Raw genomic sequence first — 23,714 nt, 5'->3', positions numbered from 1 at the left:
AGCTGCCAGATTGCCCCACAGGGAACTGCTTTTCTTGTTTCAGATTTTATTTTTATTCTAATTCGGGTACCAGGAGAAAAGTGTTCTTGATAAAGTAGATATCTGGCTCCAGTCTCACTGAGAGTCATTATGACCTCTCATAAAAGTATGTTTACTAGATTCTGTGTTTATCATCACAAGTGATGCGCATGAGTGTGAAGCTATGACTGAACATAGCTCATATGAATGATAAAGTCATTTGGCCAAAAGGTTTACAGTAAAAGCTGTAGTTCCTCCTGTCTTGTGGAGGGTGCTAGAGTCACTTCAGCTAGCACAGAGATCTAATGTGCTGGGGTTTGATTTTAAAGGGGGAACTTTGACGCGCTTGTGTCTGTCGCTCGTCTCTGTGTTGTTATCGGTACCTGTACTGTATGTATTTATTGTTTAAATACAGAGACCTGAAATAGAGTAGTAAAATGACTGAACTGGATCGTTTGAACAATTTCATGACCGAGCGCTTGATGGCTGCTGTGAAGGAGATCATCGTCACGGTCGGTAGAACGGTTCGGATGTATGAGGAGGAATCGGAGCGAATCCGGAGCGAAAACAAGCGACTGAAAGACATGTTACGAGACTCCAGGTGCTTCATTGAACAAGCAAATGCTGGTAAGACTATTAAATGATAAACTCTATAAAATATCAGGGTAAATGTTTCTGTTATACCATGTTTGTAAGGCATAACATTTTAATCTGGAATTTTATATATATATATAAAATGTCAGTTTTTTTCGCGTGTAATTAATAAATGTATTTTTTTATTGCATGATGTTTATGTGGGAAAACATCAGAGATTATATATATATTATGCAGAAAAAAATATATATTGCACGATTTAAGCAATAAAAAAGGAGTTGTGTGGCTTTTAATTCAGTGTTATCCAGTTTTATCTAATGTAGCCTACTCTTAAAAGTTGACAGAACTTTTATTAAATATACGTTACTCATTTTTACGTTCTCAGGAAAAGGACCAAAAACATGATTGACTCATCATGCACTTGTGGGCGTATGGAAGCCCGTTCGCGCCACTTTAAGAAAAAAAAAATAATTCTGATATTCTGATATACTTTCTCATAATTATGACTTAGTTTCTTATTATAATGAAAAACTTTCTCATAATAATGACTTAACATGTCGTAGTAACGAGAAACTTTCTTGAAATAATGAGAAACGTTCTCTAAATAATGGCTTATTTTCTGAAAATATTTACTTTCTCATGATAATGACTTAACATCTCGTAATATTGAGAAACCTCAAAACAATGAGAAACTTTCTCAAAATAATGACTTATTTTCTCATGATAATGACTTAACATCTCATAATAATGAGAAACCTTCTAAAAATAATGAGAAACTTTCTCAAAATAATGAGAAACTTTCAAAATAATGACTTATTTTCTCATGATAATGAGAAACTTTCTCATAATAATGACTTAACACCTCTTAATAATGAGAAACTTTCTCAAAATAATGACTTATTTTCTCATGATAATGAGTGACTTTCTCTAAATGATGACAAATTTTCTCGAAATAAAGTGAAACTTTCATTATTAAGAGAAAGTTTCTCATTATGAGAAACCAAGTCATTATTACGAGAAACGGACTCATTATTATGCTAAAGTTTTTCAATATAACGAGATACTAAGTCATAATTATGAGAAAGTTTCTCATTATTATGATTTACAGAATCATGTTATTTCTCAACTATGGCAGGAGGTGGCTTTCATATGGGCATGTCCAATTTTTGTCCAAACAAAATGCTTTCCAGAATCTAATTTTCACAACAAATAGTAGCAAATGATGGCTCACTGCTGTGATAATTAAAACTTGACTTGAAATGAAAATCCGCCCCATCTATATTTTAACATCTATTTAATGCATTACTACTGTGAGCCATTAATCTATGCATATGTTTTTTGTTTTGTTTTTTGACTTCATAATAATCAAAATATCTTAAATCGTTCTTCTGGTGAAATTACTTTTCTCTGGAGACTAATACACGTCTTCCCCGGTCATTTAGTCCCTTAAACCATGCCACTGCATGCTAGAATTCACCTGCTTGCATTATACAGTGCAATGCCCCAATCAACAGACAATGAATAGAATTCAGTCCCTGCCTCAGAATTTTGTTTATGTTTATCTTGAATGTACATTAAATTACAGAAAAAAAGATCTGTCACTACCTCTGTTTCAGTGTTGCCAGGTTTTCACAACAAAACCCACCCAATCGCTACTCAAAACTAGTCCAATATACAGCAACAGTGTTAAAGTAACCCAATTGGACTTGTCAACACTGAACGGTTTCATCACATCTAAGACTATTGGTTCTTATATTAAAAAAGTGAAGAGGAGCCCTTTTAATATATTCTGTTGTACCTTTTGTATTTTATTAATACACAAAGAAACAAAAAACTATGCATCTTCAGGTCTAATGTCATCAAGGAATGTTCAATACTATATCCATATTGTAGCATAGGGAACATTACAGATTCACATGAATTGTCAATTCTACTATATCTTTTTATCTGCATGAAGAACATGTAATCATGTTTTTTTGGGGGGGGTTTCAGTTCCTGTGCAGTCTTATCAACCCATCTCTCCTGGGCAGTCCGGATGGATCTGCAGCCAGAATGAGGAGCTAGAACCCGTTGAAGAGATCCAGCAGGACCAAAGCCATAGACTCGGTGAACAACACCCATTCATAAAACCGGAAAAGCCTGAGTACACTGTCGATGCTTACAGGGAATCCATAGCTTTCCCATCACAAGCCACCAATGACGAGGGCTCACACATGTGCGCTGATCACACCAACCCAGATCCTATTGAGGATGAAATGACAAACTGTCGTTTCTCATCTAAAATCAAAGTTGAATTCATCAACTCCAGCTTGTGTTCAGGCGATGCATTGGGAAGCACTGAAGATGCATATCAGAGCTGGTCGCCACACAGCCCAGATTTGCCTTTAGGGACATCGGACATCTACAGAGCACAGCACCCAAACCAGCCAACATTCACAGTATCACAGCATAACAGTTCATCTCATGATGCCAATCACGTTTCATATCACAACATATTGTGTACAAACAGAGCTTACTGTAGCAGTAAATGCTGTGAAATGCAAAAGAGAACAATAGCAAAATCAAGCCCTGTGTGGAAGTATTTCTCTCTAAAAGAGGGAGACTGTAGCAAAGCAGTGTGCCTTATGTGTAGGGCCGTCATATCTCGTGGTCGCAAAGAATACACAACGTCTGCCCTTCTAAAGCACCTACGGATGAAACATGGTAAATGTTGATGTTATTTGTTCTCTGATTTTATATATATATATATATATATATATATGTACTGTTGTACGGTATTTTCTATTCAGGTACTTTTATGATGCTTAAATAATAGGATACATATGAGGAAAGCCAGATATTATCTTTGTGTTATTCCTGCAGGAAATGCACTAATCTTTGGCAGTGCTAAGAAGAGACGAATGAAAGAGATAACGAGAAAGACTGTGTGAAAACCACTAAACCACTCTCAGCCGGTGTGTACATCATGGCCAACCTTTGAGTGTTTTCAAATGAATTGAAATACCTACATCATATAGAGTGGGATGAGATAGGGCAGTCAGAAATTCATGCATACAATATCCATCCAAGCTTTTTGATTATGTTTACAGACAAAGAGTAGAATCGCTTTGCTTGGAAAAAAAGTCACAATCTTTAATTTGTAAGTAACTGAGGAGCACATTTCATCATCGTATTGTCTTAAAAAAATAACAGGATGTAAAAACTAGCTAGGGCATGAATAATATCTAAGAAAACTAATAAAAAAAGAGATTTAATCATTTTACAGACATTTACAGAATATTTTACCACCCCACTGAAATCTAAAATGTTTGAGGTTTTTCACTTGATTTGTCTTTTATAATCATTTTTGCAATAAATGAATCCTGGTTGAACAGCGTGTTGAGAATTTTGTTTGTTGTCATCGTTTTAGTGTGAGCCACCGAAAAGTTTTTTCAGCTTACAAATCTTGTATTTATAGACATTGGAACATGAATAAAGGAGGTTTATGTATGTGTAAACAAAGCTCATGCATTGTATTTGTGCCCCGTTCTACCCAGAGTTGAGTTTAGAAAAAAAAATCTGTAAGTTATAGTAATGAGACACTTTGTCGTTATAAAGATTTAGTTTCTTATTATGAAATGTGAAGTTGTTATGAGAAAGTTTCTTGTTATGAGATTATACTAGGTCATAATTATACTTTTTTTTTCTAAATCTTACAACAATTACTTAAGTATGAGACAGTCATCATAATTCATAATTATACTAGGCAATTATTATGAGAAGTTTCCCATTATGATATGCTAAATCATTTTTATGAGAATTTCTCTCAATATGACGTTAAGTCAAAATTCTCATTATGACTAACAAAATAATGTTGTTTTCACACAACTGAAAAAACAGGCAAAAATATTAAATAAAAAAATAAACCTTATAATAATGACTAATAATAATATGTTAATTATGAATGTGTACATACATTATTATACATCATGTTTCTCATTATTATGACTTACCAAATCATAGAATCAACTGAGATGGAAATGATTCTCTACATTATTGTCAAGGATTCTACCTTTAGGCAGTCAAATCAAACTTACAAATGATAATAAAAATAATTGCCATAGCCATCGTAGTTTCATTTGCTTAGATTCAGTTGCATCACCTTAAAGCTTTAAAAAATTTCAATCATGTAGTATTGATATATTGTCAGATATATATATATATATTTTTTTTTTACAGACTAAGCGAGTTCAAGTAAACTTTCAGTAGGAAAAGGAAATGAAAAAGCAGACAAAATGGCTAAGGAAGCCCCTAATTGAATAATGTTAACGTAAAGGTACAATTCACATTCAGGTGCTTGTCCCCATTGACTTCCATAATATAAACAAAACGTGAACTATCCCTTTTACAGATAGTTTAAGCAAGGTATAAGGAAAGTGTATGAGTCAACAAGCATGTTGTAATAAATGGCAGAAGTACTGGGACATGTGTCAGACAGGTAGACATTTCCAAAGAATACATAATAAGCTAATTAAAATGAGGCATAAAGTAAATAGCAAGAAATAACGCTTTATTATATTTACAAGATTAAGTAAGTATAAGTAAAAGCCAGACTTCACATTATAGGCAAACACAATACAGGTCTATTTAATATTTATTAGAAAAATAAATTACTTAATTAGATGTGCCAAATATGGACAAGGAAGGAATTAATCTCATAAAAGAATTATAAGCTTTGGGAATTACAGAATTCACTTTGTGCTGTATTTGTAAATATTGGGCCAGAAACTGGTAGAACAATAATGGCGATAATGACTTTGGTGTTATGCATAGTCATAAATACTATTTCTGTTCAAGTTAGTTAGTTTGTAACCGGCCAGGAGGAGCAGAAGAAGAAGTGAGAACAGTTCTTTCCGTAGCTTCTAATCTACTCCTCTCCGTTGGTAGGCGCTGAATCGGTTTATTAATGTGGTGAAAGAGCAGTGTTGCCAGGTCCCTGGTTTTACCGCGGAATAATTTGGCTACTGTTGCATTTTTTTTTTTACATGTCCGCGGTTTGAAGTGACCCAAAACGTGATATTTAGCCCCTGAATTCGCATTTTACCAGTGAAACCCGGTCAAAAAACAATATCAACAACAACAACGAGTATTCTACCCCTAGGAAAGCGATTGTGCTAGTTTTGAGTAGCAGTTGGGAGGGGTTTGTTGTAAAAACCTGGCAACCCCGTTAAAGAGGAACATACAAATGGTCATATGACCACAGGGACGAGTGTTTACATTCCGCCTTACTGTATGAGGAAAATAAAATAACTGAATTTACTGTGAGCTAACAGCACAATGACGAAGCTGCAGGTCATCAACACGTTTCTGACGGAGCGCTTAATGGCGACGCTCAATGAAATCATGGACATGATCGGCGGAACGGTCCTGCAGTACGAGAAAGAGCTGGACAGCGTGCAGAAGGACAACGAGTATCTGAAGAAGAGACTGAAGGAGATCGAGAAAATCGTCGAGTCGAACGGTACACCGGCCCTTAATAGAAAATAATGTGTTCAATGAGCCCTTATTTACTTGATTTACGATTATTACTATGGAAACCACGAATTAACATAGTTTAAACATTAAAAATACAGCTCTTCTGTTACGAAAAAGTCAAACACAATGGCAGAAAAATTATAAACGCTTTTTGAAGGCGATAAATGTATAATGGTTTTACAGTAGTGGTAACGATGTAACTTACGTTAGTTAGGGCAATTTCTAGGGCAGGTATTTAATAGGTAAGGGAAGTTCTACATGTTCTAAACAATAAACAAATCTTTAATATAAGTCATGTTTACTATATTTTGTAATTTTTATAAAGTTATATGTCTAAATCAATAACTTGTTAAATTAATCACCTATGTATAAATCAATTTGACACACAGTCAGTATAAATGGTCAAATTAGACACAACTTCTCATTCTTTCCTTTGTCAGAATAACAGTGAAGTGTTCAAAACTATGAATGAACACAAAGGAAAATATGAAAATTATGTACTGATAAGAATGAGAGAAAAAAAACCTTACTTAAACAGTACCAGGTTTCCATGAATGTCGGCCAATTGTTGACTGTTTTCCTTCACTGTCTGGTCCAACTTATCCTTTAAAAATGATAAGTCACTTTTCATAAGCCACTTTTCAGGATTCTCCTGGGTAGCCAATATGTTAATGTTAATTTTAGGCCATGCTTTACATTTTTAATTACAGCAATACCGGAATTTGATAGCAATCTCCTATAAAATAAGACACTCACTGCTTATAATGGAATACTTTTTTATCTGGGTGTAATTAAGACCCCAAGCCAACCCATGTCCATAAATGTTTTACTTAAAGGGCCAGTTATGAAAATATTTGAACCCTAAACCATTGGCTGTAAGGCTGGAATACACTACACTAACTTTTACAATTGGTTAGAAACAGATTGATGATTTAAAAGTAGGCATAATACACTTAAACTACTTTCAGGTCTTTTCGAACAGAATAAACTCACAGAGAAACTTTAAGAAATGAAAACTATGTGTTGTAAAATGAGCCTAAACGCTGGAATACACGACATGACTTTCCCCCCGATTTACAGTATAGAGTTTAGAGTTGACCGATTCCACAGAAAACTGCGTAATGTATGATGGTCACATACGATTCTTTTCGCTTCAGACTGTGATTCCATCCAGTTGGAGGATATCAAACATGTTTGATATTTTCAGCCGATTTAAGAACACGTTGTTTTAATTTTTCACGCACCTCCTAGCAACAAGGCACACGTTTCTGCCTGAGTTTGTTGTGATTGGAAGAACTTGAAAGTCTGGAAGTTTAGTGTATGAAGGCCAATTTTTCCTTTATGAATATTTACAAAGTCGTTAAGTGTATAATGACTAGGGCTTTTAAATCTATTCAGATTTGAAAAGTCATTTAGTGTATTCCAGCCTTAAAATCCTCTGGCTGTATGTAATCAAAGTCTGAATTGGAAAAAAAAGGGAGTCTGTGAACAAAATACTTTATACAATTTTCTGTGAAGTCTGACATTCGGCAACAAAAATCTTGCCAAAACTTGTGTAGTGTATTCCAGTCTTTTTTTTTTCAGCTGATCTCATCACACCTTTCGTCTTTTTCAGGTCCGGCCATTTCAAACCTTGCACCATCACCACCACCACCACCACATCTAAAATGGACTTCTAGCATTGAAACTGAAACAATGGCTACAGAGATCTATCAGAATCAGAACCAGGTACAAAATGAACAGCTCACCTCAACGAAAGCAGAAGAGTTCTCCAACCATGCTCTACTGGTGACTGAATCAGACATCGATATACCTTGTCCCCAGTTACCAAACACACTGGTTCTCACAGATACGGACTTTGAACCATCCACTTTAAATGAATTTCCTTGTGGTGTAAAAACAGAGCCTGATGAAAGCCTTGATTCACAGTCTACCGATGCTAACATATCCATCTATGGTCCAGTACCTCATTGCACTGCTCAGTTACCAGCTACTACTGATATTAACCACATGCCTGATCCTAAAGTGTTCAGTTTATCGAATTACACTGATCTAGAATCAGCTAAATGTACGAAGCCAAAGCCTAAATCCTTTCGATTATCCCACAGTAAAATAAGCCAAACTGTGTTAAAGACCACTTGCCCTGAATCAGGCGTAGCTCATGTCAACTACAACACCGCTCATCAAAACACAGACTCAAGATCAGTCAGGAATGACACTAATAGCGGCAACAGTCATCTCCGTATAGCTAATGTTGTGGTCAACCCTCTACGTCACACGGCGTTCAGCAGAGAGGTCAGGCAGGGTAGGGGTAGGGGAAGGGGACGGGGAGGAGGAGGAGGAGGAGGAGGAGGAGGAGGAGGAGGAGGAGGAGGAGTCAAAGGTCCTGGGACGCACATATGCCCACAGTGTGGAAAACTATTCCCGCATCATTCACGGCTAAAGGTGCACATGCTCATTCATACAGGAGAGAAGCCATACGCTTGTGCTCAGTGTGGGAAACGCTTCAACAACGACGGCACTCTGAGGAACCACAGCCGCGTGCATCTGCAGCTTCGTCTGTTTGACTGTCCTGTGTGTGCACGCAGCTTTAAGGATGCCTACACCTGTCGAAATCACATGCGTGTTCATAATAGGTGAGGCAATGGTGTTTCTGCCTCAGCGGCCAAATTAAACAGAACTTAAGATAGAGGAAATACTCATGGGAAAGCTTCTCTGGTGACCGTGACACGTGCAGTCGCTGTTTTCCTGCTCCTGATTGCTATCAGCAGTGCTAGATAATGGAGACATTTAAAATGTGCCATGTTGAGAGACCCCCGTGAGAAGGAATGAGAGACACCGAACAATATAAGAAGTCACATGTTGATCTTCCACACATTTTGAGTATAGTGTTTGATGATGTTGTTGAAATTCCTTTCGCGTTCCTGTCGTGTCCCCTGCCATCACACCAGTAGGATGCAACAAACGAGTGCCAGTACCGCCAGCTGTTTACTGCTGCTTTTAGAATGCTCAATGAAATTGTTTGATTAGAGACAAAGTGTTTACTCTTTTGGCTTCCTCTCTATAAAAGTCTATAAGAGCTTTTAAACAATGTCCAAAAACATCATATTTGAATGAAGTCCAACCTTCTAAAAAAGTTGTTCCAACTCTAGTCCCCCCCCCCCCCCCCAGAGAATTAGAATGTTGTCATCATTTACACATCATCATGGTGTTCCAAATCTGTATGATGTTCTTTCTTTTGTGCAACAGGAAGAACAAGAATTTTGAAGATTTTTGGTAATCAAACAGTTTCCACTCCCAATGACTTCCATGTTTTTTTTTTACACATAAAATGAAAGTCAATGTTAACTGAAGCTGCTTGTTTACCAACATTCTCCACAATATCTTCCTTTACATTCAACAAAAGAAAGTCATAAGTTTGATGTGAAATAATGTTAATTTTTCAATTTCAACATCTGAACAAGTGAATCAAGGCAGTGTTTAACTAAACCCTAAAGGAGGGGGATGATCAGTATACATGCTTAAAGTTTATATACTGTGTAATGTTTAAAAATGTAAGTTCTAATGGTTTCTACTAGATCCCACTAGGTGGCGATTTTGAGCACTTTTAGAATGAGACAAACCATTTCAAGTTTAGTGTAGTTGCTTCCAAACTGTGTCATCTGATTTATTGAACTGAGCCGGAGGCTTATGTTCACCCTTAGTTTTTATTTGTATTTTTTGCTGAAAATTTTCACATAAGAGATGATATGAATAAAGTTGTATCCATGACGAAAGTTTAAGGCAGTGTTTCTCAAACTTTTTACTCTAAGGCCCCCCACTGTCTAGAACAATGGCTAAATAGTTTATAGAAAACACTGGTTGAGTACCACTGCTTGAAGGGCTTGTTTCACTCAATATGCTTATAAATATAAATTCTGTCATCATTCACATCACTTATGTTGTTCCAAATCTGTGTGACTGACTTTCTTCTGCGGTAAGGTAAAATTTCCAGTGAATGTTTTGGACTGTTCTTTACTCAAAACAATCATATGGCACAGAAAGGCTCGCAATATAGCAACTGAGATGTATATGATCCTTTTATCACGTTCATCTTTTTTGGAGCCTGACATTGCCTGACACCCATCCACTTTCACTGTATGGATGAGAGCAGCTTAGACATTCTGCTAAATATCAGAAAGAACTTCATACAGGTTTGTGGCTGAGTAAATGATTTAAGAATTTAGGAATGCTGACGATTATGTGAACTAACTCTTTAAAAGTTTACTGCTGGGATGCATGATGATAGTGGCAATGCCCCGGGCTAGATACAGTGACATAGACACATTTACCTCACTGTGGTGTGCTGTTAAGTGGCCGTCTAATTACCATTTACTCATTGAACACATGATCAACTTGATGCATCTTGAAGAACCACAGAATCAGTGCAGTGGTTTTTCACAGAAGAAAAGGCTGATATTGTCTTGGTTTGGAATTCCATTTAGAGAATATATTATTGCTTATTGTTATAAAGATACCTAAATCCACAATTGCTAGAACAATGCCACCATAACTCCCAGAATAAAGCCTTTGCGAATGAGATCATTAGATGAAGTGTGCTTATATGTTGGTGGTGTGCCATGAAAGACACTCTGCTTGCCGGAACGATTACAAATCGTATTTCTTAAGAGGTTTCTAAGCTTACTTTAAGAGGATGCAAAGAAATGACACACATCTTAAAGAGCAATGCATTTCAAATGTATTTCCAATTTGTACATAATCACTTCATATAAATGTAAACCACAAACTCTCAAGAATACAGCACTTTTTTGGTACAAAACAACCAGACGACACACATGCGTACGCATGCAGACGCACTCCAGTTAGTCCAAGTATATGGCACATATAAACATTTGATTCCAAAAATATATCAAGTAATTAACATATGCGATATCAAACTGTAGCATGTCCATAAAACCCCTTTTTAAAGAAAAGTAACAACTGGAAATTGAAAACCGCCAAATTTGAGAACTTGGAAAACACAGTTGGTGCAAAGTAAAAAATGTAAACATTGCATCATGCTACAAAATGGATAGTCTATTTGTTAGCAGCACATATAAACCTGCTCCTGATGAAATTGTATTCGTTTTAAATATGACCGACAACATTGCTTAAGGACCTTCCCATGTTGTTATGGCGATACCATATGTATATCATTTTGATGCGTCCATGGCAGGCAGTTTGCATGCACCCCTGTATTTTGTTAAAGATGCCCTGTCTGCAAGCATTACGAAAGCACTGAACATTGAAATACATTGTAGTCAGTTAGTCAAAAAAGAGAGTTGTGCTACACAAGATTCCATAAGAGTAAAATACACTTCAACGTTACAAAATGTGTAGAAAACGTGCAGCAATGAGCGTGAGAGAGAGAGAAGTGGGTGAAAGGGGCGGGGACTCACTTTGAGTGACACCAAGTCAGAAGGCAATTGGTGGGCCGTCCTCCACTTTCCTTTTAAACAGCACTAAGTGTGTAATTTACTTCCAATATATTGGCCCCTAGTTAGCTCATATAATTACCACCTCATATCAATCATATTCATTAACCTATCATGACCGATTTCCTGGTTCCTGGTAGGATTCTTCCTCAATCATGGCAGGTGGTCTGAGGCAGCTCATTGGTCAGAATGTGCCAGCGCTCCACCCTTTGACCCTTGTTCCTCAAGCAGTCCATCCAGTGACGAAGTGCATCTCCTTGGACGTGACAGCTCAGGCACACACCACCTGCCATTCAAGAGTATATTTTGAGTTGTGTAAGTACATGTCCTGATATGTATGATATAATAGTATGCTATCACAAACACAGCCCATGTTGGCACAGTCCTTATTCCTCAAAAACACATATAATAAAGATAATAAATTTAGTTTGGTAGGGTAATCTAAACTATTTCTAGATGTATGCCAATGAAGAATTTTTATCATGCCTAATTTTTAAGCATGATTAATCACATTTTCATTTATTGCCACCAATCAAGGAAATTTCTATTATTACACAACTCTTTGGAATTTTTGATTCTGTTTCAGTTGCCGCATTCAAATATTTACCATTATCCTTATTGTACACGATAGTGTTGTGTGTCAGACTGCTGCTTAAAATTAACGGTCACTTTGCTAGACCAATTTATTTGTACATTGTATTAGATTGTTTAACACAGATCAAATAATTTCGGATCAGTATTATATGCCCAAATACTTATTTATTTGGTGAATAACCATGCAATTCATGGAATAATGCACAGTTTTTTTAGTTTTTCAGTTTGTTTTTTAAGTCGAACGTGACAACACTGAATTCAAAAAACACAGCATTCATGGGCAAGACACAGAAAGGGAAACGAGACTTCAGCGCAAGGGTCAAACATGTCTCACATCTGTCTCACATTTTGCGTTTAAAGTGTGAGACTGAGGTTAGGAGAATAGAAAAACACTAGGTCTTGAGATGTTATTTTAACTTGAGCAGCACAATATGCTGATGCACACTACAAATTAATAGACGACTGTCTAGTGCCTGTGTAAAGGTAAACAATGGAAACGCAACGCAATGGAACACAAAAACATGTTGTGTGTAAACAGCCCCAGTTGGTTGCAAAAAACAGCTCATTATAACAGATCATACTCGCATGCTCTCACCTATGAAATCGTTAGATCTTCCCAGATCATAGTCCCATACTGTGACCTCCAGTGTCTTATGGACCAGTTCAGATAGAGAGATCTCATAGAAGAACTCCTGTGGGTGGTAAAATATGACATGGATTATTGCAGCAGTTAGCAATAGTTTAATTAAATTTTCAGAGTTTGAAGGACGATGCCTCAGGTTCTCAAGTGATCAACCCTTTGGCCAAAGCCCAAAATGTAATTTATTCAACGTCACATTTGATTTCCCCATTATTCATTTCAAAGGACAAAATTAAACATAGAAATATCTCATGTGCATCATCCTGACAGCTCCGGAGCTACCTGGGGAATGATCAAAATACTAAACCCCATGAAAAGTTGCTTCAAAAACAAACTTCCAGAAACAAATGGCATTTGGTAGTTCAGTCAAACAGATGTTCCCATCTGAGACTTTCACACCCACTGACTGAAGCTTGGCATGTTCCTGAATAAAGGGGAGAAACATTTATGCAGTAGAAGGCAATACATTTTAAACAGACGCTGCTTTTTGGGATATCCGAGTTAAATCATGCTGGCATCGCAGGTATCAAACCATTGGACCTTCCACTTCTGACCTCTCCCCAGAGCCAAAGACAGCCACACATGTTCAAACAGTTCATAAAAAAGAAACTGGAGCATGTTCTAAATATAATACATTGAGGAGCGCTGTTGCTCCTGTCTCCTTATTCCTTCATGCACCTTCATGAACGGTTTTGATATGATATGATAGCACGGTTTTTGCTTAGCGTGGCTCCTGTTGATAAGGGGGCAGACCTGCTTTTAAGCAGATAGTGGCGTGTGAGATTGGAGCGAGCAGCCTTCAGTCTGAGCCAAGGAGTAATTATATGGCCAATCTGGGTGTGAATGGAAACACTTAGCCTTACTGGCGATCGCCCGCCACCCACATGACAGAGAGAGTGTGAGACAGACGGGGAGGAGGAGAGGGAGAAGAAAGAGAAACGGAGGACATGCCTGAAATGATAAATGTGCAACGTGGTGATGCAAGACAAAAGTGCGTTTAGGTGGAGGTCTTCTGGGAATGTGAAGTGAGCAAGGACGCAGCGCAAAGAAATATTGCACCAGACATCTCATTAACACTCAAAACGCTCGTGAGGTGCATGACACACATGCGCATGTGTAATGAAATGAGTGTGTCACACTCCCCGGCACCGGCAGTTTGTCAAATACATCCATACCTCATTGAATTCTGGGTTAAGGGTCTTTTTAATCACTGCCGTTTTGTGTTTGGATTTCTTCTTCACATCTGGCTTCAGATATCTGGAAAAGAGAAAGGCAGATGGAAGAACAAAGTGAGGGCTGTAGGAAGAGCAGGACAGTGGGAGAGCAGGAGATTAAAACAAGCGGCAGCGCTGTCGCAAGCATACGAAACAGACTCCAGACACATTCGTACCAAGCTGTTTGCTTTTCAGCTTATGCAATGACGTCCCATAGGCTTCCATAAAAATTTGATTTGCTTTGTGTACTGCTGTTAACTCTCACCCACCCTCCCTCAAGACACACGGATAGAATATGGCTTTGATCCTGAGGAAAAGAGAGAATGTGTATGTGTGCGTTTGTGAAAGGAATGGAAGAGAAAGAGAGAGAGAGTAACTGGAAAGGACGTGAGCGTGGGTGGGGGTCCTGTCTGTTCTTATGCCATTTTGCCTGGGGAGGAAGAACTGTTTGGGAGCGTTTATTTTAATACATGATGTGAGAAAAATAATGAGAGATTAGAGGGGGGCACAAATGAGAGAAGCAGAGACACATCAGAGGAAAGACGTAGGACATTCCATGTTTTTTTTTAGCCTTATTATACTATCCATCTTTCTTTTCTCTCTCGTTTTACAGTTTCTCCTACTCACTCTCCACCTTTGAGAACTGCGTATGGCACCACCCTTCAAAACCAGTGTTCTTTTTCCTTTGCTCTTTGTTTATTTGTATTTGTATTTTTTTGCATGTCTGTGCTTTCTCAGTATTGTTGCAGCAACCTCACATTTTCACATAGGGATCTGAGAAGCCGTTGACATCCATGGCTGCCAGATGGGCACAGCGGTGCACTCCGACGTACAAGCCCCCTCGCCGGCCCTCTGCTTCGCCCTCTGCAGGAGGTGGCAGGAGCTGCAGCGAGAGCAACAGGCGGCCCCTCTCTTCCAAACTGGTCAACTGTTCGTTTTCCCACTGCAAGAAAGAACAAATGAATGTTAGGTCCAAAAATGCAACTAGATTAGGCGTTTCCCTGAAGGAAGTACCAGTGGTTGCATGGAATAATGTTGAGGTTTTAGGTAGGCTTAGGTTCAAGGAAAAATTATGCGCATATGAAATGCCGAATCATGCCTTGTTTACAATCGGTTACACAAGAATCAACACAGTCACTGTGTGGTAGAAAAAAGGCAGCTATTTATGGATGCATATATAGATGGAACACGAACCCAATCAGAATTTTGCATGCAAATAGTTGTAAGAAAGAAGAGGAATCACATCTCGATATGCAAATATTTTGATGACACCATCGCTGTTGGTTACATTTTAACATTCTATCAGTGTACTGTAAGTCAATGGAAAATTTTCAAACTTTAGTCTTGAGCTGTGTCTCATCTTGCTCATTATGAATCAGAATATCAAGAACACAAATTTGGAACATGTTTATAGGGTTTCAGATGTAAAGATATTTAGGGACAGAATAACTCTAATGTTCTTAAAATTCAAATTATGATTATTATTATACATTTGTATTATTATTATTATTATTATTATTATTATTATTTGCCTTGGAGTGATTTTAACAGTGAGACTGCCTGGGGTAGTGCACTTACTACTGGGCTAGAGAGCAGATTGAGAGACACCCTTTAATTTCTTAAAATATAAAGTGTTTTATAGAAGAAAATACCAGCTGTTGCAAGGTAGCAAAAGAATAATGTTGAGGTTTTGGTAGGCTTAGGTTCAAGGCTTAAATGATGCGTATGTGAAATGCTGAATCACTCCTTGTTTACAGTCAGTTACACAAGAATCAACACACACACAATAACACTGTGTGGCAGGAAGGCAGCTATACAGTGCCCTCCATAAGTATTGGAACAGTAAAGACAAAATAGCTTTCTCTGCTGTGGATTCAAGACATTTGCAAATATGATTAAAAGATGAATATGCGACAAAACTACAGAATGTCACATTTTATTATCTTTTGACACATACTTTTCTGACACATGTTTTACCAAATAAAAAGGGCCGCACTTTTAGAGTTCATCCCACTATTTGATGTGAGGATAAGTATTGGAACAGTTGAATTTAAGGCAGATTTAAAAGATAAAAAGCTATTTATTTGCAGATCCCTTACATGCAATCAGAGCAGTATGTTTGCATCCCATAGACATCACCAGACTCTTGCTCTTATGCTTTGAAATGCTTTTCTCCAGCATTTAATGCACCCAATTCCAACTGTTGTTTGTTTTGGGGAGTTTCTGTCTTTAGTCTCCTCTTCAGCTGGTGAATTTAATGTTCAATCGGATTTAAATCTGGAGATTGACATTTCTTTGCCCTGATAAAGTCCTTGACTGAACTGGCAGGGTGTTTTGGGTCATTGTCCTGATCCAATATGAAGTGCTCTCTAATGAGTTTGGTGGCATTTTCTTGAATATTGGTAGCCAAGATGATTTTTACACTTCATCATACATGAAGTCATCATTAAAATGAAGAGGTCCTGTTCTAGAGACAGCCGTGCATGCCCATGCCATGACTCCACCTCCACCAAGCTTTACAGATGAGCTTATATAAATATGTGATTTTAGAGTCATGTATTTTAGGGTTCATTTTCACAGCTTTTATGATTTGTCTGTCATCAACTACTGTTGTTTTTCTCAGCCGAAACGGTAGTTTCTCCATGCCCTTTGTTTTTCCTATAGTTCTAATTGACTTCCTCTTTTCTTTTAGCATCCAAATTGCTTGCTTTTGTTTCAGAGTCAGCTTCCTCGTCTTCATCCTGGTTTGTGTGTGTCATCATCGAATGCAAGACTAAGAATGCAGACGCAATGAATATAACTGATAAGACACATCCCCTGCTTTTAATATTTGAAAAATTAATGCAACAGGACAAAGCTGAACACGTAGAAAGACCGTTCCAGTTAGAGGCAACTGTTAAAATACTTATGCTCACATCAGACAGGGAGATGAAACTCTAAAAGTGCTGATCTTCTTAGATGGTAAAACATCTTTGTGTTGAATCACCCAATAATAAAATGTGACATTCTGTAGTTTGTCTCATGTTCATCCTTTAATCATATTTACAGATTTCTTGACTCCACAGCAAACAGAACAATTTTGTCTTTACTGTTCCAATACTTATGGAGGGCACTGCATTTGAAATCAGAAAACTTTAATCTTGAGCTCAAAGGCGGACTAGCAAACTTGTGATTTGTGAATCAGAATATCATGAACGAATTTGGGCACAAAATGGCTTTGATCAACATTGGGGGTATGTTAACATGGTTTCAAATGTTAAAGATATTTATGGACAACAAATGTGTACTGGACTTACATGTTTTTGGCATGATGTGTTTTGTCACTAATTAATTTTGTAGGAATTTAGAATTTTGTGAATTTTGGTGCTTTGGAATGTTTCGACTGCAGTATGGGATGAATAGGACAGCTCTAGACTACATGTGGAAGTGCACTTACTACTACATTAGGGAGCTGATTGAGTCATACCCCAAATTTCCTATAGTATAAAGTGAAAACAGAAATAAAAACTAAACTAAAATAATAGCTCACCTAAGATTGGTTCATGCTAAATCAAGTTTAAGGTTAGAGGTTTAGAAAAAACCCTAACAAAGAATATCAATACAGTCCTGTCTTGCAAGCATTGTGATAAATCATCTTTATTAAAAGTGACTGTGTAGGAGACTCAGTACACAGCATACAGCTGAACCAATGACAAGGACTCCCTCTGGGTAAATCATGTTAAATTATTTGTATACATATAGAATAATTATAAACAGTGGTGCTGGTTACCGAGTACTTTTTAGACACTGACCATCGAGTATCAAAAAATGTCTTGTCATTCCGTACCAAATTTTGATACCTAAGGTAGTTAATCTCATCAAAGTCAGTGAGCCAATCAGCATTCCTTATGTGCCTAAATCATTCTGTCGAACCTATGTGTTTTAAAGTGAAATTGCACTAGTATAAGCATAGCCGAAGCGTAGTCTTAAAATGGAAAGTCTCTATTTAAACTCTTGTAGTCTTCTGCAAATGCTCTATGATAACTTGTATGATTCAGACTCATCTTCTAACACACAGACAGTCATTTATCATTCTGTCTTCCTGGTCTGTTCATGCTTAGATCAGCTTCAGTGGCTTTCAAAGGGGGAAGCGGGCAGATCTGAGCACAGCCTCTTCAGGATTTTGTGTGGATAGGAGGCTTAAAGAGACATAATTGTCTGATTTGGTGCAATGTTTACACACAAACACACACAACACACATTAGTAAGGCTTGAGAGACTCTTATTTGAAAGCACATTAATAATGCATGCAGAGAATGCTCAAGTGTGAATATTCAATGCTTACACCGCGAGAGCAACAATATTTACATGAACATTCGATTATCCATCTGTACGGATAACAAACATTTGTTTTTATTAGTTTTCTCCGTCTGGAGATATAAAAGAGTGTAATGGACAAGATCAAAGTTTAGACTGATGCACAGATAGAGAGGAAGGACAATAAAGAGCATAGCCACGTGTGCCATTTCTTTTATAAAGTATTATTTATACAGTTCATGCCTGCAAGTCTATATATTAGATAAAATATTAAACTCACAACTTTATCTTCTCATAATTTCCCAACTAAGTGAACACACAGATACATTTTTAAATACACTTTGATTTGTATAGATGCTGCTATTTTTGTCAGGTCCCTGTGTGGTCTTGCACTAATGAAAGAAAAACTGGAAATTTATTAAGACATATTTCAAGTGTTTCTCCATATTTTTTTTTCTAATTAAAATCATGTTGGATTTTCTTGCATCCTCAGTTTAACTTTCCAGTTAGTTTAATCTCTTATCCCTTACAGCCATATCCTTAATGACATCATCTCCGGGATGTGACATCAGGGACAACAGCACAAAGTTACGTAAATACTAACAATGATTTGATGATTTCTGGAATTTTATTTTTATAGTTTGTAATAGGTAGTTGCTTTATCTAACACAGGAATATTCAATATTGTCAGATAAAATGGCACTAACCAGCCTAATATCACCAATCAAAATATTGAAATTACCAACAATACAACTCAATCCCTCACTAATAAGAACTAACCCCTTATTAATTTACACATATGCAATCTGCCAGGTTCCATCCTATTGTTTTTCTTTTCTAAGTCATCAATGTATAATTATACACTTTAAGTGAGTTTCTTAAACATAACAGATGACAGTAGAAAAACAAAAGAATTACACCAAAACCAGAGACAAATATTTGGACAGAAATAAGCAGCAACACTCCCAAGCCTTCTAAAACATGAGGGAATAAAAAGTTTGTATAAACAAATAATAATAATAACAGTAGTAGAAGTGGTAATAATAATGATAATAGTAGTAGTAGTAGTAGTAGTAGTAGTATAGTATAGTATAGTAGTGATATTAATAATATATTATGAAGATCCATGTACACATTGCTATTACTGATGATAATAAAAATGAAAATATATGTAAAGAAAAAGGAGAGAGAAATACATTTTTCCCAATTTGAATATATGTATATTCACACACACACACTTCTGTTAGCATTGCTATCCCCACCGCTGTTTGGAGAACATAGCTCATCCAAAAAAATTATATATTAATAATAATAATACAAATGAAATTTCCTATCTTTAATAGGGGAAAAAATGAGGAGGGAGAGAAAATGAAAAACGAAAGATAGACAGGAAAATGAGGAGAGAAAGGAAGAGGAAGAGAGGAAAAGAGAAACTGAGGGAGATTGATTTATTTCAAAGTGATGATGTGAGAAGACAGCGAGATAAAATGTGAACCCATTTCCTTTGAATCATAGGTTTTAGGGAAGCCTCTTCTAGGGCATCTGCGTATGACCTAGTCACGGTCTCTACTTAATAGACCCTAGTACAGGATGTTCACAATGATCCTGACGTCTGTGCCTCAGTCGGTTGACCCAGTCGCAGTTCTTTGTACAAGTCTTTCTTCTTTTCAAGTAAAAAAAATATATAATTATTACTTTAATCCAGAAGGATGAGAGAGAGAGAGAGAGAGAGAGCAGTGAAAGAGCAAGGGAGGAGAGATGGGACAAGAGAAAGGAAAAAAAGAAGGAACAAGAAATAAAGATTTTTTTTTCCTTTGAATTAACTAGAGATGAAATGGTAAATTAATAACATATTGGGAAAAATTATAACGGCTATGATAACAGCCATAGCAACAATGGAGGTGTAGAAATTAAAACACATTTTATTAATTAATGTAAATTAAATGTTAAAGAAAAGAAAGAGAAAATAAAGGCTTGAATTATATCCTTTAAAGAGTAACTTATCACACTGGAAAAGGAAAAGAAAGAATGAGAAGAAGAAGAAGAAAAAAGTATATTTTTGTAATAAGTTTGTTTGGAGGGATCAATGTTTTTTGTGCGAATGCTGTTCATTGCAAGTTTAAAAGTACTTATAATAATTTAAGTCAGATGTTTATTGAAAAATCTGTTTTGTCTTTCCAGTTAAGTAAGATTTGTTTCTTTGCTACTGTTGGTGAAATCAATAAAGTTATATCCTTTCACAGAAATAATTCTTTAAATATAGTTATATACATTTTTATAAAAGTTGCTTAAAAGAGCTTAAAATGTAACGCCAAAAGGCATACATATATATATATATATATATATATATATATATATATATATATATATATATATATATATATATATATATATATATATATATATATATATATATATATATATATATATATATATATATATGTTTAATCTAACAGGATTTCACATTTAACATTTTAATTGATAACATTGGAAATTATTTCTCGGGCATTTATGAGGAAAGTGTAATATGAGAATTCAAAGATCAGTCAGCTGTATCTTTCATACTCTTTTCCTGCCTTCCTTCATTTTAAGCCGTCTCTGTCTCTCTCTCTCTCTCTCTCTCTCTCTCTCCCAGCCGCACCCTCAGTAACCAGCAAAAAGACAGGATCAATAGTGTAATCATCACAGTGTCTCTTTCCCTCTTGTTTTTCTAAAAAGAGCCTTGTTATTTCTAGTTATTTACCTTGCACTTTGAAATTCCCCTTACAGCCACGTCTGCCACATTGTGTGTGTGCACGGGTTTGTGTTTGTGCCGGGGTTGTGAGTGTGTTTGCCCATTAGTGAGAAGCATGCCAAGCCAAACCTGTTTGCTGGCAAGTGTGATGTTTCATTAACGTAATTGTTTGGGGACAGATACAGAGAGAGAGAGAGTGTGTGTGTGTGTGTGTGTGTGTGAGAGATTGAAACAGAACTGGAGTGAGTGAAAGTTGCATTGACAGACCTTCATTAATTTAACAGTGAGGAGACACACACAGATAGTGGGCAGACAGAGGAGTGACCCCTGCGTTATAAACAGACAACTCAAAATGCAAACAGCGAGGAGAGCAGCCCAGCTGTCTAATGCTCAGGAGACAGACGAAATAGCCACAAATATAATTCCCTTCCGCATGAGGTCAACTACTCTAAGAACCGCCACTTGTTGAGGTTTCCCACTCATGTACTTGTACATTTGCAGGAGGGCACATAAATATGCAATGTTAAGAGAAAAATGCATACTTCAGGGGAGGAGAATGGATTTTGTTTCCAGTATTTGCATAAAAACTAAATGTTAGGTCTGATAAAGATTTTTCTGTATAATCAAAGGCGTAGGTTTGATTTGGACATTGTTGGGGACGTAATAGCAGCCCCCTCCCATTTTTGAATTTATGGTTGACTTTTGAAAACAATTTCATGTCATGTAAAGCATTTATTTATAGCCAAAACACTCATAAGTGATAAACAGAGTTTTTATGTCAGTATGTTCAAAATTACACAATTTTATGGAAATCCATAAAATTTCAAATACGTTTTATATACTTCATGATAGACATACATTCACAAAAACAAATGTTATTCAGGTACCGACATTAAGGTTTTTAATATTAACGTAATATTTCAGTTCGCTCTGTACACTAATTTTAACAACATTCATTTAAAGTTGAAGAAGGTACATTTATGCTCTCAAGTAATGTCAATGGTGTGACCCATTTTAGATGCAGCCAAAATTACAAAAGTGCTCACGTATAAGTATATTTTAGTTACTTGATCAAAATTATTGCTAGGGATGTCGGAAGGGACATGTCGAATCCCTACTGAATCTACACCCCTTACGTTTAATCAAATCTATAGTGGCTCAATAACTCCAATAATATGCAAATATCATGCAATAAAATTAGAGGTTTTTGCTAGAAAATAAACAGATGGTGGCCTAGCAGTGGCTTTCCTTCTGACAGTGCAAGTTTCTGCAGCTAATTAAAATGCCAGTGGCATTTCTGAATGGGATGAATTAATTTAGCGTGGTTTAAATGTTGTAGCTTGAATTTCTCTGGCTTTTGGCTGCTGTGCTCCGCGAGGTTTCAAACTAATGACCCCCATCATGCAGACTCACTAATGATAATGAGGGGTGTATCCAGCAGGTAACCAGGTGCACAGTGAGGCTGGGAACACACACACACACACACACACACATGTCAGCGCTAGCACAGCTTTCATATTCAGATTTGCGTGATTAGCAGGCAGATGGCATGGCACCAGTCATCAGCCTCCACCAGAATCTGTATGTATGCCAGTCATGACACCAAATCAAAAGCTTTAAATAAACACAGTGACTATTGCACCATAAACACCGTCTGTGACTTTGTGATCCTTACTTCGTCTCTGGGGCATGCTTTCCATATTCTTCCTCCACCTTTTTACTTTTATTACATTTCCAACTCTCAGTTGTATTCAAGATTACATTTTTAGAAAACTAGTCCTTTTGAAAAATAAAAGACGTTTGTCATACTTTTCCTCATGACTTTACAAACCTGTATCTTGTTTCTATAGAGCACAAGAGGAAAATATTTAGCAGAATGTCCAAGCTGTTCTTCTCAGTAATATTGTATTGAATGTGCTTGTAGTGTACTTTGTCGTATAGGTTTATTAAATTTAACATAAAAGGCCACTTAGGCGCTTAAAGGGAGTATACTTAAAAAAAAAAAGTGTGTTTTGTAATAGTGTCAAATTACAAGTTTTAAAGTACATTTTAAATAATTATGTTTTAATAAACGTTGTCATAATTTAAAAAAATACACTTATTTTCATATGTTAATTAGCATGCTAAATGAAATGCAAAGTCTTTGATTGTCATTTTAACTGGTGTGTGTTCATTCAAAACTAAATTTGAAGTAAACATATTTTAAATGTTTCTAAACTGAAACTTCATCATTACAAATAAGGAATTACGACTATATATCAAAGCACACAGGTTTCAATAGAAGTTACATTAAAGTACATTTTAGATTGAAAGTTTACATTTTGCAGTGCACTTTAACCATACTTCAGCAACAACATAACTAATTATGAGATTATTAGATGAAAAAGCACTCTAAAACTCAACTAATTGCATTGCAATTAACATGCAATCAAGTGCCTGAAAACATTACATTCAGGTCACACTTAAGTATATTCTAAGTTGATCAATTTCACAGTAAGTAATTTTTATACAATTATGCTAAAGTGTACTTCTTTCTCAAGGCTTGTCACACTGAAGATTTTCAGAAATAATGGCTTGAGTTTCAGTCTGTTCCTCAAAGTTATTCAATGGTTTCAGACGACTTCACCTGCATTAAA

General features: G+C 36.4%; 3 protein-coding genes across 3 annotated transcripts in view; 2 read left to right on the top strand and 1 right to left on the bottom strand.

The window, feature by feature from the left end:
• The first annotated feature begins 51 nt into the window (after nucleotides 1-51).
• LOC127942876 (uncharacterized) lies at nucleotides 52-3,983 on the top strand. Its single transcript, XM_052538890.1, has 3 exons — nucleotides 52-645; nucleotides 2,605-3,315; nucleotides 3,475-3,983. Exons 1-3 carry the CDS (start codon nucleotides 456-458, stop codon nucleotides 3,540-3,542), a joined length of 969 nt encoding a protein of 322 aa, XP_052394850.1. The 5' UTR covers nucleotides 52-455; the 3' UTR covers nucleotides 3,543-3,983.
• Nucleotides 3,984-5,797: 1,814 nt separating this feature from the next.
• LOC127947376 (Krueppel-like factor 7) lies at nucleotides 5,798-10,707 on the top strand. Its single transcript, XM_052544470.1, has 2 exons — nucleotides 5,798-6,112; nucleotides 7,742-10,707. Exons 1-2 carry the CDS (start codon nucleotides 5,929-5,931, stop codon nucleotides 8,764-8,766), a joined length of 1,209 nt encoding a protein of 402 aa, XP_052400430.1. The 5' UTR covers nucleotides 5,798-5,928; the 3' UTR covers nucleotides 8,767-10,707.
• Nucleotides 10,708-10,846: 139 nt separating this feature from the next.
• LOC127947386 (double C2-like domain-containing protein alpha) overlaps nucleotides 10,847-23,714 on the bottom strand; it is a 31,445-nt gene continuing 18,577 nt past the window's right edge. Inside the window, exons 8-11 of the mRNA XM_052544480.1 lie at nucleotides 14,807-14,991; nucleotides 14,010-14,091; nucleotides 12,790-12,886; nucleotides 10,847-11,886 (exon numbers count right to left, since the gene is read on the bottom strand). Of these exons, the coding sequence (XP_052400440.1) occupies nucleotides 11,750-11,886; nucleotides 12,790-12,886; nucleotides 14,010-14,091; nucleotides 14,807-14,991 (501 nt within the window). The 3' untranslated portion in view covers nucleotides 10,847-11,749. The remainder of the gene's footprint in view (nucleotides 11,887-12,789; nucleotides 12,887-14,009; nucleotides 14,092-14,806; nucleotides 14,992-23,714) is intronic.

This window comes from Carassius gibelio, chromosome A3 (assembly GCF_023724105.1).
Source record: "Carassius gibelio isolate Cgi1373 ecotype wild population from Czech Republic chromosome A3, carGib1.2-hapl.c, whole genome shotgun sequence".
NCBI lineage: Eukaryota > Metazoa > Chordata > Actinopteri > Cypriniformes > Cyprinidae > Carassius > Carassius gibelio.
The sequence above is the reverse complement of the archived record's forward strand: the minus strand, read 5'-3'. Positions and strand labels throughout refer to the sequence as shown.